The sequence below is a fragment of the Pinus tabuliformis genome, chromosome J (genome assembly GCF_031772625.1).
Source record: "Pinus tabuliformis cultivar Carrire ecotype Pingquan chromosome J, CPIR1, whole genome shotgun sequence".
Taxonomy (NCBI): domain Eukaryota; kingdom Viridiplantae; phylum Streptophyta; class Pinopsida; order Pinales; family Pinaceae; genus Pinus; species Pinus tabuliformis.
In genome coordinates this window covers 467009921-467026177 of record NC_142295.1, presented here as the reverse complement: position 1 = coordinate 467026177, position 16257 = coordinate 467009921, and the positions used below count along the sequence as shown (strand labels likewise).

Below are 16257 nucleotides of genomic sequence, written 5' to 3'. Positions count from 1 at the left end.
TATCACTGATATGATACTTCATCATAATAGTATCGCCAACAAACTGTGGTTGCCTTTCTGCACTTGATGTGACACCGAGACAGAGAGACTCTTCACTGTAATGTAGTATCTGATGTCCCTTCATTCATCTGAATTTCTTAACTGTGATTTGTCTTGCTGCCACTATGATCCGAGCTTTAGAGGGATCTGATTTCCCTTCAATACTTTTCCATCCCAAACTGCCTTCTTATATGTTACTGCCCATCCGAAATACAAAGAGACATCCGAACTGTCTTCTTTGTGGAGATCCGAACTGTGCACTGTAACTTCCATCTGAATTCAGAGTGAGATCCAAATTCTTATAGACTGAGATCAGCCCTTATTGTCCCTTCATCTCTTCGTTGTCCCTTCCATCGAACTTGTCTTCTGTAATACCCATCTGAAAAACTCAGAGAGATCTGAAATCTGAACTATGGAAATGCGGATTGCCTACACGCCTATATATAGTCGTTTGCCCATCAATATAAGTCGACCTGTCATTTCGAATAGATGTGTCTCCTTATAATGTGAGCCGACATGAATTTCTTATTATTTCTTGAAGCCGACATGAAGAGGAGAATCGTGCTTGTCTTTGGAGGGATATTTTACAGTTTATAGACTAGAATACATTTGACATATGACATTGACTCTTTGACAAATCCTAAGGCTCTCAATGGGAGCCATCTAAAATAAACCTCTTGCTCATGAAACCCATGAAGCAAGGCATTACAATAATAATTTTATTTACTTATTTTCATCATTTACAAAGATCATAATTACATGTCATTATGAAGACCGAACCTAGTTACACTTTTCAACACTCCCTCTTAACTAGGGAGGTATTCATAATGGTACTTGGTCATTCTCAATTTGAAGAATTTCTCATAAAAAGAATAAGAAGAATCGGATTGCTAACCGATTTGTATAGCATCATATCAACCAGCATTGTCACATAGCAAGGCCTTGACTAACAGCTCTATCCACATGATCAGAGCATAATGTTGGCGAGATCAATGATTCATAGACACCATAAACATTCTCTCTCAAGGTACATACTCCCCTCGGTTGTTCACAGAGTATGACCTACTTTGGACTATTCTTATCTTGGATAGTCAATCCTCAAAGAATATCGGTCAATGACTACTCTTATCTTGGATGCCTTATCTCATCCTCAAAGAGTATCAAATGCCAAATGATTACCCAATCCTCCATTCTGTCTTCCCAGGTGAAGACTAGAATGATGTGTCTATCTCTCCCTCTCAATTAGGGAGGACATATCAATTCCAATAACGGAATGTACTCATTCCTACGGAAGGAATGTACCTAAGCTCCCTCTTGGCTTAAGAATTTCTAAGTTTCTTCCAAGTAAGAAACTTGTTTTCAGGCTCCCTCTTAATTAGGGACTGACAGCAATTCTTCAGCCAACTGCTTGAAGAGCTCCTTCCTTCGATGTCATGAATTTCTTTGTCAAGGAGTCTTCATCTTTTGTGGCTTCTTCATAGGGCACAGACCATCCATCACTTTCATCCATGGGTCAATCATGTCATTATTCCTTTCATCAAAAAGTGATCCATTAGTCTTCATCTGGCCTTGCTTTATGTCATGCTACCTTCTTCATGCCATATTTTCCGGAAGGATCTTACATCCTTCTATATGGTCCTCTTAGAATTCATCCATAGTTCTTCCCTTTGGCAGTGTTGCATAAGCCCATCCAGGTATTTGCTCAAAAATAAGAAATGAACACTTAAATCAAAATTACCTTTGTGATGGTCTTTCATCATGACATTTTCCAGTTTGCATCAGCATCCTACATGCATGTTGACATATCTCCCAAAGATATCCATTGTCAAGGGTCTCCATCTTTTTCAGACTTTCATCAAAGTCTTCATATCTTTCCGGGAGATTTCCTAGTCAAATCTTCTAGTCCTCGGATGTTGATTGCCTTTTCCATGGTTGCGTAGTCCACGATCTCTTTCTTCCTTTCTTCACACATTTCATTCCCAGGAAATTCCAACCAGAGTTCCTCTAAATTACTGTCAATCACCTCATTTTCATATGAGGACATATTATGTTGATTTTATCTAGTGTGACCTATGCCTTCCTACATCTTTTCAAAGGAGGAGATCTTTTTCCTTTGATCATGCTTCTCAAGATAGAAGTAGTGATCCATGTTACCTACAACCATACGACATGAAATTATAGTATTGAATACAAGCATACATACCTCATTTACCTTTAGGTCATCTAGGCTTCTCTCAACAGCTTCCTTGATTGAAAAGATCTTCAACCCCTTTATCTGCTACATCTCTTATGTCATCATACCATCATCCCATGAATTCCACAAGTTGGAGTTCCTGATGAAACACTTGCTTCCTCTCTAGATCGGTGAACCCTTCGATGAGGATTCCATCAGAGAATCTTGAGGATCTTTCATATCCCTATTCAACAAATGTTTCCTTTTGACTTGATGTATGATGAGACTTGTCCTAGATGACTTCTTCCTTTCCTTCAGTTTCCAATGAGGTTCCCAAGAGCTATAACCTTCACAGTTGACTACCATAGATTTTGTCCTTCATGTTTCCCTATGGTGATATCACGAGCTCTTGCTTCTAATGCTTTTCCTCTTTCAGCTTTCTCCACTTCTTTGGTGAAATGGATTTCTTCTCTATCTTCCTTGTTATTGCCCTTCTTGTACTTAGGACAATCTTTCCTATAATGCCTATAACATTGAATCTTAGCTATGAGGACCAAATTTTCCAAACTTCCCTTTCCTTCCTGCAAATGTTTGAATCCTTTCATTTTAACCTTCAACACTTTTTTCCCTCAACCTGTCTTCTTCTATCTTGCAGAGAGACCACAAATTGTTGAGTGACATAGGTTTCTTATCCTCGTAAACATTGGTTACCTTGTTCATCAGTTGGTGCATTTAGAACAATGAGGATTATCTCTCCCAGATCTTGCAATTGAGATCTTATGAAGATAACCCTTTATCCTTTAATACCTTCAATTTGTGTAGATCAGATCTAAGTGATGTGACCTTCTTTATCGCATCTTCAAAGAATAGTTCTACCAACTTATCATATACTATCTCTTTGATGTCTCCAATATTGCTATATGAGGGGACCTTTCATAAGAATCCCTTTCCATGTATTCGAAAGAGACCTTTTCAATGATATGTTTAATGACTTCACTTTCTTTAAGGACTATGTCTATCCTCCAATTTCCATTTAAAGAATTTCGATGACCCAACCAGTTTATAGATCTCCTTGCAAAACGAAGTCATTTTACCAAATTTGATTTATAGAATGAAAGGTACTTACTTGACAAGTGAAGATGAAATCTTCAACTTGATCACTTTGATGGTGGTTGAATAAGGATGTATTCGTGCTCCTTTTGAATGATCTTCTTCCAAATAAAAATACTTTCTTCAATAAAGGAGATTGCTCCGTTTATGATGTCAACGCCTTTTAGATCTAGCTTCCTTTGTTGATGGTGATTGATGGGGATATTTGATGCTTACTCGGATGATCTTCTTCAAAGATAAGGAGGGGATCCTTGCTGCAATGATAGGGAGCTTGCCTTATAGTTTTGAAGATGATGATAATGCCTTCTCACCTTCAAGATACTTCGACTTCTTTGGTAGTGAATGAGTGCAGATCAGAAATGCTTCTATGGTTTCAGCTTTCTCCGAGATGATGTGTTCTTCGCCTTTAAAGTACTTCGAGTTGCCTTGCTTTGTAGATAACTTGATGAGGGTCTTTGTGGTCTTTTGATGATGACTATAGGATCCAACACTTTTTGCTAGTGTAGACTTCTAGTTGCTTTGATTTGTAGATCTATTTGCCTTGAGTAGAAATAAGGCTTTGGCCTTGATTATTTTGATTGATGATCCCAAGACTTCTTCTAAAGTAGACCTTCTTCTTTGATCTAGGGTTTGATTGTAGATCTTGAACTTTCACTTTGATATCTTTCAACTTGTTTTGATGCCATTCTTGAAAACTGATCCTTGAGTGTCTCTTTAATTACATGCCATTTTCTTGACTTTGCCACCTTCGCTCTAATAACATGTTGAGAAATCTAGGGCATTGGCACTAGCTAATTTCTCTTCTATTAGTAACTGCTTGTGAATTCTTTTTGCTTCTTAAGATTAGAATCTTTTTCTTCTTAGATTATTAGTGTTCTTCTTCATCAAACAGTAACCAATGCATGAACATAAAATAGACAAGAGACATTGAATGTAGGCTATGAGCCAGGGCCAAAACCTCTCACTCTTTGAGAGGAAAACCAGCACAAATTCTTCTTATAGAGATTCCAATTGACAAATACCAAGACCAAGACCCTTGACCTATTAGCCACTCCAAGACCAAGACACACATTCTCTAGTCAATCCTCTTCTTGACTCCTCTTCCACCGAGATCTTCATCATTGCCTTGATACTGCCTTGATACTGAGATCTACATCACTGCCTTGACAACACTATTTCCTTCACCGAGCCCTTATCACTGAGATGATACTTCATCACAATAGTATCACCAACAAACTGTGGTTGCCTTTCTGCACTTGATGTGACACCGAGACAAAGAGACTCTTCACTGTAAGGTAGCACCTCATTGTCCCTTCATTCATCCGAATTTCTTAACTGTGATTTGTCTTGCTGCCACTGTGATCCGAGCTTTAGAGGGATCTGATTTCCCTTCAATACTTTGTCATCCCAAACTGCCTTCTTATATGTTACTGCCCATCCGAAATACAGAGAGACATTTGAACTGTCTTCTCTGTGGAGATCCGAACTGTGCACTGTAACTTCCATCCAAAGTCAGAGTGAGATCCGAATTCTTATAGACTGTCCCTTCATCTCTTCGTTGTCCCTTCCATCGAACTTGTCTTCTGTAATACCCATATGAAAAACTCATAGAGATCTGAAATCTGAACTGTGAATTGTGGATTGCCTACACGGCTATATTTAGTCGTTTGCCCATCAATATAAGTCGGCCTGTCATTTCGAATAGATGTGCCTCCTTATAATGTGAGCCGACATGAGTTTCTTATTATTTCTTGAATCCGACATGAAGAGTAGAATTGTGCTTGTCTTTGGAAAGCTATTTTACAATTTATAGACTAGAATACATTTGACATATGACATTGACTCTTTGACAAATCCTAAGGCTCTTAATGGGAGCCATCTAAAATAAACCTCTTACTCATGAAACCCATGAAGCAAGGCATTACAATAATAATTTTATTTACTTCATTTCATCATTTACAAAGATCATAATTACATGTCATTATGAAGACCGAACCTAATTACACTTTTCAACATTAGGAACTTACAATCTACATAGATATAAAGGCAAGCAACTGTAGTAGTAGCTTTGTCCCTAATGATATCACTAATATAGATGTACTACCTAATACATCTACATTATTAAATTAATAAAGATAAGATTCTCAATAATGCCAGCAACTAATTCAAGTTGCAGATTCTTGTTATGTTCAAGATATTACGCTGCAGCTCTTATCCACTAGAAACTCAAGAATAGTAAATTGCTAGAGGTGTCATCTAGCCATACATTGAAGCCCATTGCAACGTAATCTTCAAAGATAGTGATTTTAAGCATTGTATTCTTTCACCATTTTGGTATTAACCACTCCCTGATTGAAGAGGAAGTGGTCGTTTAGTAAAGAAGGTTATCATCTGATTGAAAGACATTGTTGCTTAGTGAAGTCTCATGATATGTAGAGAAAGGAGGTTCCATATCGTGATTCTAGTTAACATGATTAGAAGGACGTTCCACCTAGATTCCATAAACCAGAGCACGTTGCACCAAAAGTGCAACCTTGAAATTTGATGCATAGCCTCATCAACATCACCAGGTGAGTGAAAAATGGTTGCAAATGTTCATCACTCTTTAGGTTGCACCCCACATTCTCTTCACCCTCCCATCTTGTACCTTACCAATGTCACCAGGTAAGCTTGAGAAATAGTTGTGAATACTAAAAACTCTTTAGGTTGCGCGCCATATCCTCTTCACCCTCCCAACTATTCGCTCATATTATATTGTGAGTTTTAAGATAAGCTACTTTTTTTCCAAGCCCTTTCATTTGCTATTATAATCAATCTGCTCTAGTGGAATACAATCCCAACTGTCTCCTCTCATCAACCACAATACAATAGGGTTGTCCAAAGGAAAATGCTACCAATGAATTAGCAAAAAGAACTCCAACAGCTAAATTAAGCCACCAAGTTGCAGCAATCTCACTCCAAAGCCACCTTCTCCTTTATCTTTCCTTTTCTATCATTTTACTTAAAGTTTTAACATTATCATTAATAGTTTCAAGATGTTTGAGAGTGGTTCCAACCTCATTGGACTTCATATGGATAAAATAGAACTTTAGATCCCATTCAAAATTCGCCAAACTTAATAGTTTTCAAGATTTCATAATGGTCGGACTGCAATGTTACCATTGGATTCTATCATGTATGAGAGTATGGAATTGATATTTAATCAAGGGCACCAAGCCCTCTATGTACCTCAATGTTAGTGACAGTGATTGTTGAACTACTTTTCCATGACCCTACTAAAAATGTACTTTTCATTCAATCAAAATCATGTAAAGCATGTCAATTTTTTTCTATCTTATTTTAACGCTTAGAGGGTGATATTGATGATGAGGATCCCAATATAGGCAATGATTTTGATGAGATGTAATTATTTGTTATAGCATGACTTTGTTTGGACTCTAGAGGCCCATTTAGAGCCTCTTTATTTTATATGGATGTGAGATTTTGTGATGCAGTATCTCCAAAGAGTCATGGACGACAACATAATAGATCCAAAAGCAGTTTATAATCTATAATCTCAGAATTAAAGGAAATATGCTCTATCATATCCTCCTCATCAGAGCAAGTATTTCACCCATTCAAAGCATGGCTACGACTAGGTATCTTATCTATAAGAAGAGGTTAAACAACATGGAAGACAAGGTTTCCTAAAATTGCTTCTAACTCTAGACAAAACCACCTTCAACTCAAGTGGGGATGGCATAAGCATGCCCAATGTTGGATAAACCATTGAAGGATAATGGAGGAGATCATTTTGCAAAATAAGGATAATATTAAAAATATTATTGCATCAGTTTAAAGAGAAATTGTGGGTTGATAAAGAGTTAGAGGAAAAAAGAAAACTAAGATATTATGAGGAGGTGATCAACCCAAATTTTGAAAATCAAGAGTATTTCTCTGTCTTGACTAGTGTAAAGAAGAAAATGTTGAGAAATCTAGGGCAGCTAGAATAGGGGTGATTTCTCTTAACTTGATAACTGCTTGTGATGTTCTTTTGCTTTAACTTGATGTACTTATAATTAGCTTCTTCTTCTCTTGATTATTATGGTGTTCTTATCATCAAACAGCTACCAAAACACGAAGATCAATAGAAAAAAATGGACACAAGATGTAGGCTACTAGCTAGGGCCAAAACCTCTCCTAGAGAGGAAAACCCACAAGAAATTCTTCTCTTCTTATAGAACCTTGAAATGACAAATTCCAATACCTTTAGACCCAAGACCAAGACCCCTCCAAGACCAACTCAACTTTTCTTTCAATATGCTTCTGCTCAATAAAGTCAATTATAGTCAAACTTCTCCAAATCCTCAACTTCGACCCCTGCAATACTTTTCGTCCTCTTCTTCAGTCCTGCAATTTTTTGGCCTTCCTGCAATAGCTACAACTTTGCACATGTGGGAGAAATATGGTGAAAGAGGTCTCCTTCTTCCTTCGCTTAGGGTGCTTCTTTCTCCTTAGTAATGAGACCTTCAAACTTGATTCTTTTGACAACAAATTTTGGCTCCTTTAGATGACTGCAATTTGGACCTTGCTGCAACAAAATGATGCCCTAGTTTTCGCACGTGTGAGGGAATGTGTTACAAATTTCAAATTATCGATTTCGGGTTCTCCTTCCTTGAGTTCTTCTTTCCTTCGCTTGTCCCTTTAGGTCTCTTTCTTGTCCTTGTGATCAAGTTACTTGGAGTCTTCTTTTAAATGAGGTCAAGTGTCATGTATATATAGTTATCCTTGGAGTACGAATTGCTCTAATGAGGTTGACTTCATCATATCAAGGCTGACTTGATCTCTTGTAGACCCACTTGGTCTTGGAGGGACTTCTGACACAATTTTGACTCAAATAAATTCTTTTGACTTGATACAAGATGCCCATAGGGTTTATTACATATGACAATGACTCTTTTGACTTTTTGACTCTATGACAAAACCTAGAAGCACACAATGGGTGCTTTGACCTAAAAACAAAATAACTTTGAGCATCCTATCTGCAACTAACTGATGACATTATCTATCTATTAAAAGTTACCAAATATATGCATACCTCTTCCTTTATGTGATCATCTAGACTTCCTTTAGCAGCTTTATTTCCCTTGCTTGAAGATTAATTTTTTTTTTAACTAAATTGTCATGTTGCACTTCTCTATCACCATACCTTCATCCTTCTAAACTAAGGATTCCACACTAGGTGGAATGTAGACTATCTGTGTAGTACTTGCTTCTTCTAAGTAGAGGTGAACCTTTCCAACAAAGATTCTAATGGAGGATCTTTGATGATCCTTATTCTACAAATGCTTCTTTCTAGTGATGATGAGGTGTGATGATCTCTTATCTTCCTATCTTGCTAGATGACTTGCTTCAACCATGCAAATTATTATTTCTGCTATCCTTTCATGCTTCTAGTATGATGCCATCTACTTCAATGCTTCTTATCATAATGCTCTCTACCATCACTGTTATTTTGAAAATAAACTTAATGTATGAGATACCTTTAATAATAGAGGTATTTCACTTCTTCCTTCTTTGCTTTCTTCTCTTCTGGTTCTTCTACTTCTTCGTTCACATGGGCTTCACTTCTTTCTTTCCTTTTCTTGTTGCCCTTCTTGAGTTTAGGACAATTCCTCTTGAAATGTCCATATTCATTACATTCATAACACTGAATCTTAGACATATCAATTTTCTTTTGAAATTTCTTTCGAGGCTTGAATTTCCCAAACTTTCCTTTCTTCCTTGTCATAGTTGCAAATGCTTGTGTTTGCTCATTTGATCCAACATCATTCTTTGCTTTTAATCTGGTTTCTTCAATTTTACATAATGCCTATAGATCATTTGATCCATAGATGCTTGATACAAAATTACCCCATTCATCTGATAGTGCATTGAATACACAAGTGGTCATCTCTGGATCTGACATTGTTTCTCCTAGCTCTTGTAGTTGATCTCTAATTTGAGATACCTTCATGAGATATGATGCTACCCCTTCTTCCTTTAATACTTTCATTTTGTTTAATTCGTTTCTAAGGATATTATTTCCCCAGTTGTACATACGGAGTATAGCTCTACCAATTTGTCATAGATCTCTTTTGATGTCTTCAACTTTGCTACAAATGGAATGAGAGAATCTTTAATAGATTCAATGAGGATTCTTTGAGCCCTTATTTCTCCTTTCATATATTTTGATAATGCTTCAGATTGTTCTTGAGGAGGCTTTGTGATGGAGCCCTTGACATAATCAAAAACTTCATTTTCTGCGAGAATCAAATGTATTCTCTTATTCCATGCAAGGTAGATTGATGTCCCAAATAGTTCACTATTCTCCTTGCAGAAAGCAGTCATCTGATTTGTAGATTGAGACATAAATATAAAGTACTTAGTTGATAAATGAATATGCTTCCTTGAAGATGATGTCTTCCACTAGAGTGTGAGATTTAGAATGAGGGAGGAATGACAATGCTTCTTCTTCAAGATGAGGAGAGATGTTCTTCTTCCTTCAAAAATGCTTGAGGCCTACTCCTTTTTTCAATATGAGGGAGATCACTTTGATTCCTTTAATGATGATGAAGTGTTATTCTTGCCTCCTTTGGATGATGAGGCAGAATGTGGAAGCTTCCCAAAATAGTTCAAATGTGTAGAGTCCTTCTTTCTTTAAGATGAAGGTAGGGTCCTTGAGGTCTTCTTTTCTTATTCCAAAAGTCCTTCCTTCAAGATGATAGGGTCTTTGTGAAGTAATTACTAGCTCTCCTTAATGCTCTTCCTCTTATATTTGGCCCTTACGTATCCTATTTCAATTGAATGATCTTCAAGTTGTCTTTCCTTGTCACCTTAGCTCTGATACCATGTTGAGAAATCTAGGGAAGCTAGATTGGGAGAGATTTCTCTTAACTTGATAACTGCTTGAGATGTTCTTTTTCTTTAACTTGATGTACATATAAGTATCTTCTTCTTCTATTGATTATTATGGTTTTCTTATCACCAAACAACTACCAAAACATGAAGATCAATAGAACAAACAGGCACAAGATGTAGGTTGCTAACCAGGGCCAAAACCTCTCTTAGAGAGGAAAACCCACAAGAAATTTTTCTCTTCTTATAGAATCTTCAAATGATGAATTCCAATTTTAGACCCAAGACCAAGACCCCTCCAAGACCAAGTCAACTTTTCTTTCACTATGATTCTCCTCAACAAAGTCAATTATAGTCAAACTTCTCAAAATCCTCAATTTCGACCCCTACAATACTTTTCATCCTCTTCTTCACTCCTGCAATTTTTTAGCTTTCCTGCAGTCGATGCAACTTCACACATGTGGGAGAATCATGGTGAAGGAGGTCTCCCTCTTCCTTTGCTTAGGGTGCTTCTTTCTCCTTAGTAATGAGGTCTTCAAACTTGATTCCTTCAACAACAAATTTCGGCTCCTTTAGATGACTGCAATTTGGAATTTGCTGCAACAAAATGATGCCCTAGTTTTCACACATGTGAGGGAATGTGTCACAAATTTCATACTATTGATTTCAGTTGTCCTTCCTTGAATTCTTCTTTCCTTAGCTTGTCTCTTTATATCTCTTTCTTGTCCTTGTGATCGAGTTGCTTGGAGTCTTCTTTCAAATGAGGTCAAGTATCATGTATATGTAGATGTCCTTGGAGTACGAACTGCCCTAATGAGGCCAACTTCATCATATCAAGGCCGACTTAATCTCTTGCAGGCGAACTCGGTTTTGGAGGGACTTTTGACCAGTGTTGCACACATCGCGATAAAATCGCGATAAAATCGGAAAATCGCGATTTTTTAAATTTGCCGATTCAAAGCGCGATTTTTATCGAAAAAATCGCCAATTTTTTTTATAGCGATTTTTATCGAAAAAATCGCGATTTTTTGAAAAAATCGCGATTTTTTCGATAAAATCGCGATTTTTTCGATAAAATCGCGATTTTTTCGATAAAAATCGCGGAGGGCGCGGGCAGCGGGGTTTTATATGGAAAAAACGATTTTTTTTTTATTCATTCAGCAGTCCGCCGCGGAGGAGAAGGAGAAGAAGGGAGGGAGAGGGTTGCCGTCGGTTGTGGGAGCGAATCGAAGCGATTTTAGGAGGAATCCAAGCCAAGATCGCCAATTTGTCCATAAACCAGGTATGTAGATTAATTTTTTTTTGTTTTGGTTCAATAAAAACTTTGTTTTTCATTGTTTTTAAAGAATTTTTGGAAATTTTTCATTGATTTGGGATGGGTTATTTGTTATGACTATGAGAACCAATTTTTGATTTTTATTTTCTCATTTTCTTTAAACATTGTTTATTTTTTTTTATTTTTCATTGTTTTTTGGCATTTGGTTGGGTGACTTGGGTTTAGAAATTGGGATTTTGGAAATAATTAGCTTGTAATTTTGCAAATGCTAAATTGTAATTTGTATTTACTATTATCATTTATGTAATCCTAAATTCCTATTTCCTAATCCTTATTTTTCCATAGGTTTGCAAATTCAAAATTCAAAAACAAACATGCCAAGGAAATTGGATCCTTTCTGGGAATATGGTGACCCTAAAACTCCGAATGATAGACAAAACTTGTATTGCAAGTTGTGTGGAAAGGAAATATTCGGGGGGATATACAGGTTGAAGTTCCACCTTGCACAAATCCCTGGACGTGATGTGGGGCCCTGTCTAAAGACAAATGCTGAAATTATCCAAAAAGCCATGAGAGCATTGGGAGAATTAGAGCACACTAGAGACGCCAAAGAAGAACTCAAAAGGCAACTAAAAAGGTCAGCTGAAGGAAGTGGGCCAAGTGGCACAGGTTCTACTGCAGCGTCAGTCAATCCGTTTGCTGCATCATCATATTGTGTTCCTCGAACCACACCTGGTTCACAACCAACTATCGGTTCAATGATGAAAAGAACTGAAAAAGAAAAAGCTGACAAGTTGATGACAAAATTTCTCCTCTGGAGTGATATTCCTTTCAGCATTATAAGGAATAATCCATTTTTCCAACCTACTCTTGATGCTGTTGCCAGTGTTGGCCCGGGGTACAAACTCCCTTCTCTTCATGATTTCAGAGGCCGGCTTCTTCAAGATGAAAAGCGTGACTGCACCCAAAGATTGGAGGATTTTAGGGCATCATGGGCACAAACAGGATGCACTGTTATGTCAGATGGTTGGACTGACCAAAAGGGGAGAACCCTTATAAACTTCTTGGTTAGTTGTCCCTTGGGGACTATGTTTATCAAATCTGTTGATGCAACTCATCAAATCAAAGATGCAAAAAATTTATGTGATTTGCTGGATGTGTTTATTTTGGAGGTGGGTGCAGAAAATGTTGTCCAAGTCATAACGGACAACGCTGCAAATTATGTTGCTGCTGGTAGAATGCTTATGGACAGGCATCCTACTTTATTTTGGACACCTTGTGCTGCCCATTGTATTGATTTGATGTTAGAGGACATAGGGAAAATTCCCTTTGTCAAAGAGGCTGTTGACTCATCAAAAACCATCACAAAATTTACTTACAATCACACATCTGTGCTTAGCTTGATGAGAAAATGCACCAACAACAAAGAGTTGGTGCGCCCCGCCATTACACGGTTTGCGACGAGTTTCATATCTCTTCAATCCCTCTTGAATTCTATGTGGGATTTGAAGAGAATGTTTGTTTCAGAGGAGTGGCGTTCTTCGCCAATGAGCCGCAAACCAGAAGGAGAGGCCGTCTGCAGACTTGTTTCATACCAAGAAGACTTCTGGGCGGGAGTGCAGGAGGTGTGCGCTGTCACTGAACCTTTGGTAAAGGTTCTTCGGTTGGTAGATGGTGAGAAGCCCGCAATGGGCTATTTGTATGAAGCCATGGACAGGGCCAAAGAAGCCATTCGGTCCTACTATGATGACAAGGGAGATGATGGGTTCCAGAGACAACTCCTTCTATGGAAGGTCATTGATGAGCGATGGAACAACACACTCCATCGTCCCATTCATGCTGCTGGGCTTTTCCTGAACCCTGCATTTTCTTATGCATGTGGGTTTAATTTTGATGTTGAGGTCGTGGAAGGATTATTAACCTGTGTCCAGAAGATGTTGAGATCTTCAGAAGAACGTATGGAGATCTCTAGACAAATTGAGCAATATAAGTTGTCAGGTGGCTTATTTGGCTTTGATATGGCTGTCATTGATAGGACGGTTAAAATGCCAGGTATTTTTTAGTTTGTAGTATGTACTTTGTAACTTTGTTTCAAATTTCATTGTTTCTTCAAATTCCATTTTTTTCTTATGTTTATTTAAAATTTTATTTGTAATTTTGTTGTAGACGCATGGTGGAAGATGTATGGTGGCAGAGTACCCCTTTTGCAAAATCTTGCCATACGCATCCTCAGCCAAACATGCAGCTCCTCGGGATGTGAGCGCAATTGGAGTGTATTTGAAAAAATACACAACAAGAAGCGCAATAGGTTAACACTTAAACATTTAAAATATTGCAAATTTCCAAATAAATTTTTGAATTCATTAAAGTTTTAAACAATATTTTTTTTATAATATTAATTATTAATTATTAATTTATTATTTCATGAACTTTGTACAGGTTGGAGTCCCATAGACTTAATGACATGGTCTATGTCTACTACAATCTTCGATTGTGGGTGAAACAACTAGAGAAGACACCTGATACGGAAGCCATCTCATTGGATGGGATTGACACCACTGCTGAATGGAGGGTTGAGACCGAGAGGCCTCTCATGGATCCCACTGAGGATTGGTTAGTGCAGGATGAGGGGGAGGAGGAGGGGGAGGAGGAGGAGGAGGAGGAGCAGGAGCAGGAGCAGGGGGAGGAGGAGTTGGAGGAGCAGGAGGAGGAGGTGACACCGCCTACCCGGGCTACCCGGGCTACCACTACCACCAGTAGAGGACGTGGTCTCCGTCCACCTCAGCCTCCTATAGCTGCTACTACTAGTTCTTCAGCTTCTAGAGCACGTCAGACTCCACTGCCATTTCCACCACCACAGGCACCAGCTTCTACATCTAGAGGGAAAGAGAAAGTTGTGCCATTTTCTCGCAAGAGGGGCAGAGGAAATCAATAGGATTAGACTTTCATTTTATTGTATATGACATTATGACATGATGAGATACATTATCATATTTTTTGTTGATATTTTGAGGCTGAGTTGGACTTGGGACTCAGGACTTACTATTCAGGACATGATTCAATGTTATGTGTGATTTTAGCGCTAGAAATGATATTAAACATCTTATATATTAGTTTTTTTATCATATTTATGTGTCAATGTATTTATTTTATGTTGTAGATGGTTTAGATATTAAAAAAATTGAAAAAAATTGAAAAAAAATGAATATTTTTGTGCCAAACGATTTTTTCCCGCTTTTTTCCGATTTTTTCCCGATTTTAACGATTTTTTCCGCTTTTTTCCCGGCGCCGATTAAATCCCGATCGCGATGTGTGCAACATTGCTTTTGACACAATTTTGACTCATAAATTTTTTTGGATTGATACAAGATGCCCAATAGGGTCTATTACATATGACAATGACTCTTTTGACTTCTTGACTCTATGACAAAACCTAGAAGAACACAATGGGTGCTTTGACCTAAAAACAAAATAACTTTGAGCATGAAACCCATGCTTTAAAATAACAATAATAAATTTTTCTTTCTCTTTTACATCAAATACATGAAATTAAGAATACATAAGATATTACGAAGATCGAACCTAATTACAAATTTCAATAGAAAATACACATTGGTAAAATAAGAACAAATTCTCATGACCTCCATAGTGAAATTGGGCGTTGGTCAATTCCCAAAACACCATGGGATGAAAGAGTGTTGAAGATGAAAAGCACTTTTTCTTGGATTGTTCCAAGGTTATTTGGGAGCGGGAGCGAGAGCGACATTTTCAGAAGCTCCCAGTTTGGGAGCGATTCCAGGAGAGTTTTTTATATAATATATATTTTTTTATATTTTTTATATTTTGATGCATATATGTCAACAAAAACATGTAGAATGATGAACTAGATATAAAAAAAACATAGATTGAACCATATAACAACAATCATCTAGAACTTATAATCTTCATCAACCACGTCCACAAGTTAGTGACATACAACATATTGAGTCTCATGATTCATCAATTTTAAAGTTTCAAGCTTTCAAAATTCAATATATAACATTTATCATCATTGATCACCAAAGTTGTACTTGTAAGCTAAGTGTAACCATTACAACAAATAATATCTAACATGAAATGAAATGTTATAAAATGAAATGAAATGAAACAACTTTCAACTTTCACAAAGCATCATATTCATAATTCATTACTAATGAGTTATAATTGCCAACTTCAAACTTCAAACTTAAATTGTCATATATTGTTTACAAAAAATATCATAATAAATATGAAAGAGTCAATAGTTATAAAAACTACTAGAAACTAGAAAAGACAAGTAAATCTATTATCTATTGCTAATGCTTGGGCCTCTTGCCGCCACGAGAAATGTCTAATTTTTTAGTCTTGTTGGAAAATCAGGATCTTTGTCATTAATATCACCCTCTAAGCATTAACATAAGATAGAAAAAGCATAGTATGTCAAGTCAAGATTTTGTTTGAGTGATGCGTATATTTTTAGGAGGGTCATGATAGAGGAGTTCGACAACCAATGTCACTAACATCAAGGTACATAAAGGGATTGGTGCTCTTGATTAAATATTAATTCCATACCCTAATACATGACAAAATCCAATGGAAACATTGCAATCCCCCCAATCCTGAAATTCTGAAAAACAAATAAGTCTGCTGAATTTTTGAATGAAATCGAAAGTTCTACTTTCTCCATATGAAATCCAATGAGGTTAGAAACACTCTCAAACATCCTAAGTCATTTCATGGTAATGTTAAAAATTTAAGTAAAAGG

At 37.1% G+C, this 16257-nt stretch overlaps 2 protein-coding genes across 6 annotated transcripts in view; one reads left to right on the top strand and one right to left on the bottom strand.

The window, feature by feature from the left end:
• LOC149227860 (histone acetyltransferase subunit NuA4-domain protein) overlaps positions 1-16257 on the bottom strand; it is a 325335-nt gene that overhangs the window by 140943 nt on the left and 168135 nt on the right. The window lies entirely within an intron of this gene.
• Positions 13645-14680, top strand: LOC149227861 (uncharacterized). The gene is made up of 2 exons (XM_089375588.1): positions 13645-13782; positions 13914-14680. The coding sequence occupies exons 1-2, from the start codon at positions 13655-13657 to the stop codon at positions 14407-14409; spliced, it is 624 nt and encodes a 207-aa protein (XP_089231714.1). The 5' UTR covers positions 13645-13654; the 3' UTR covers positions 14410-14680.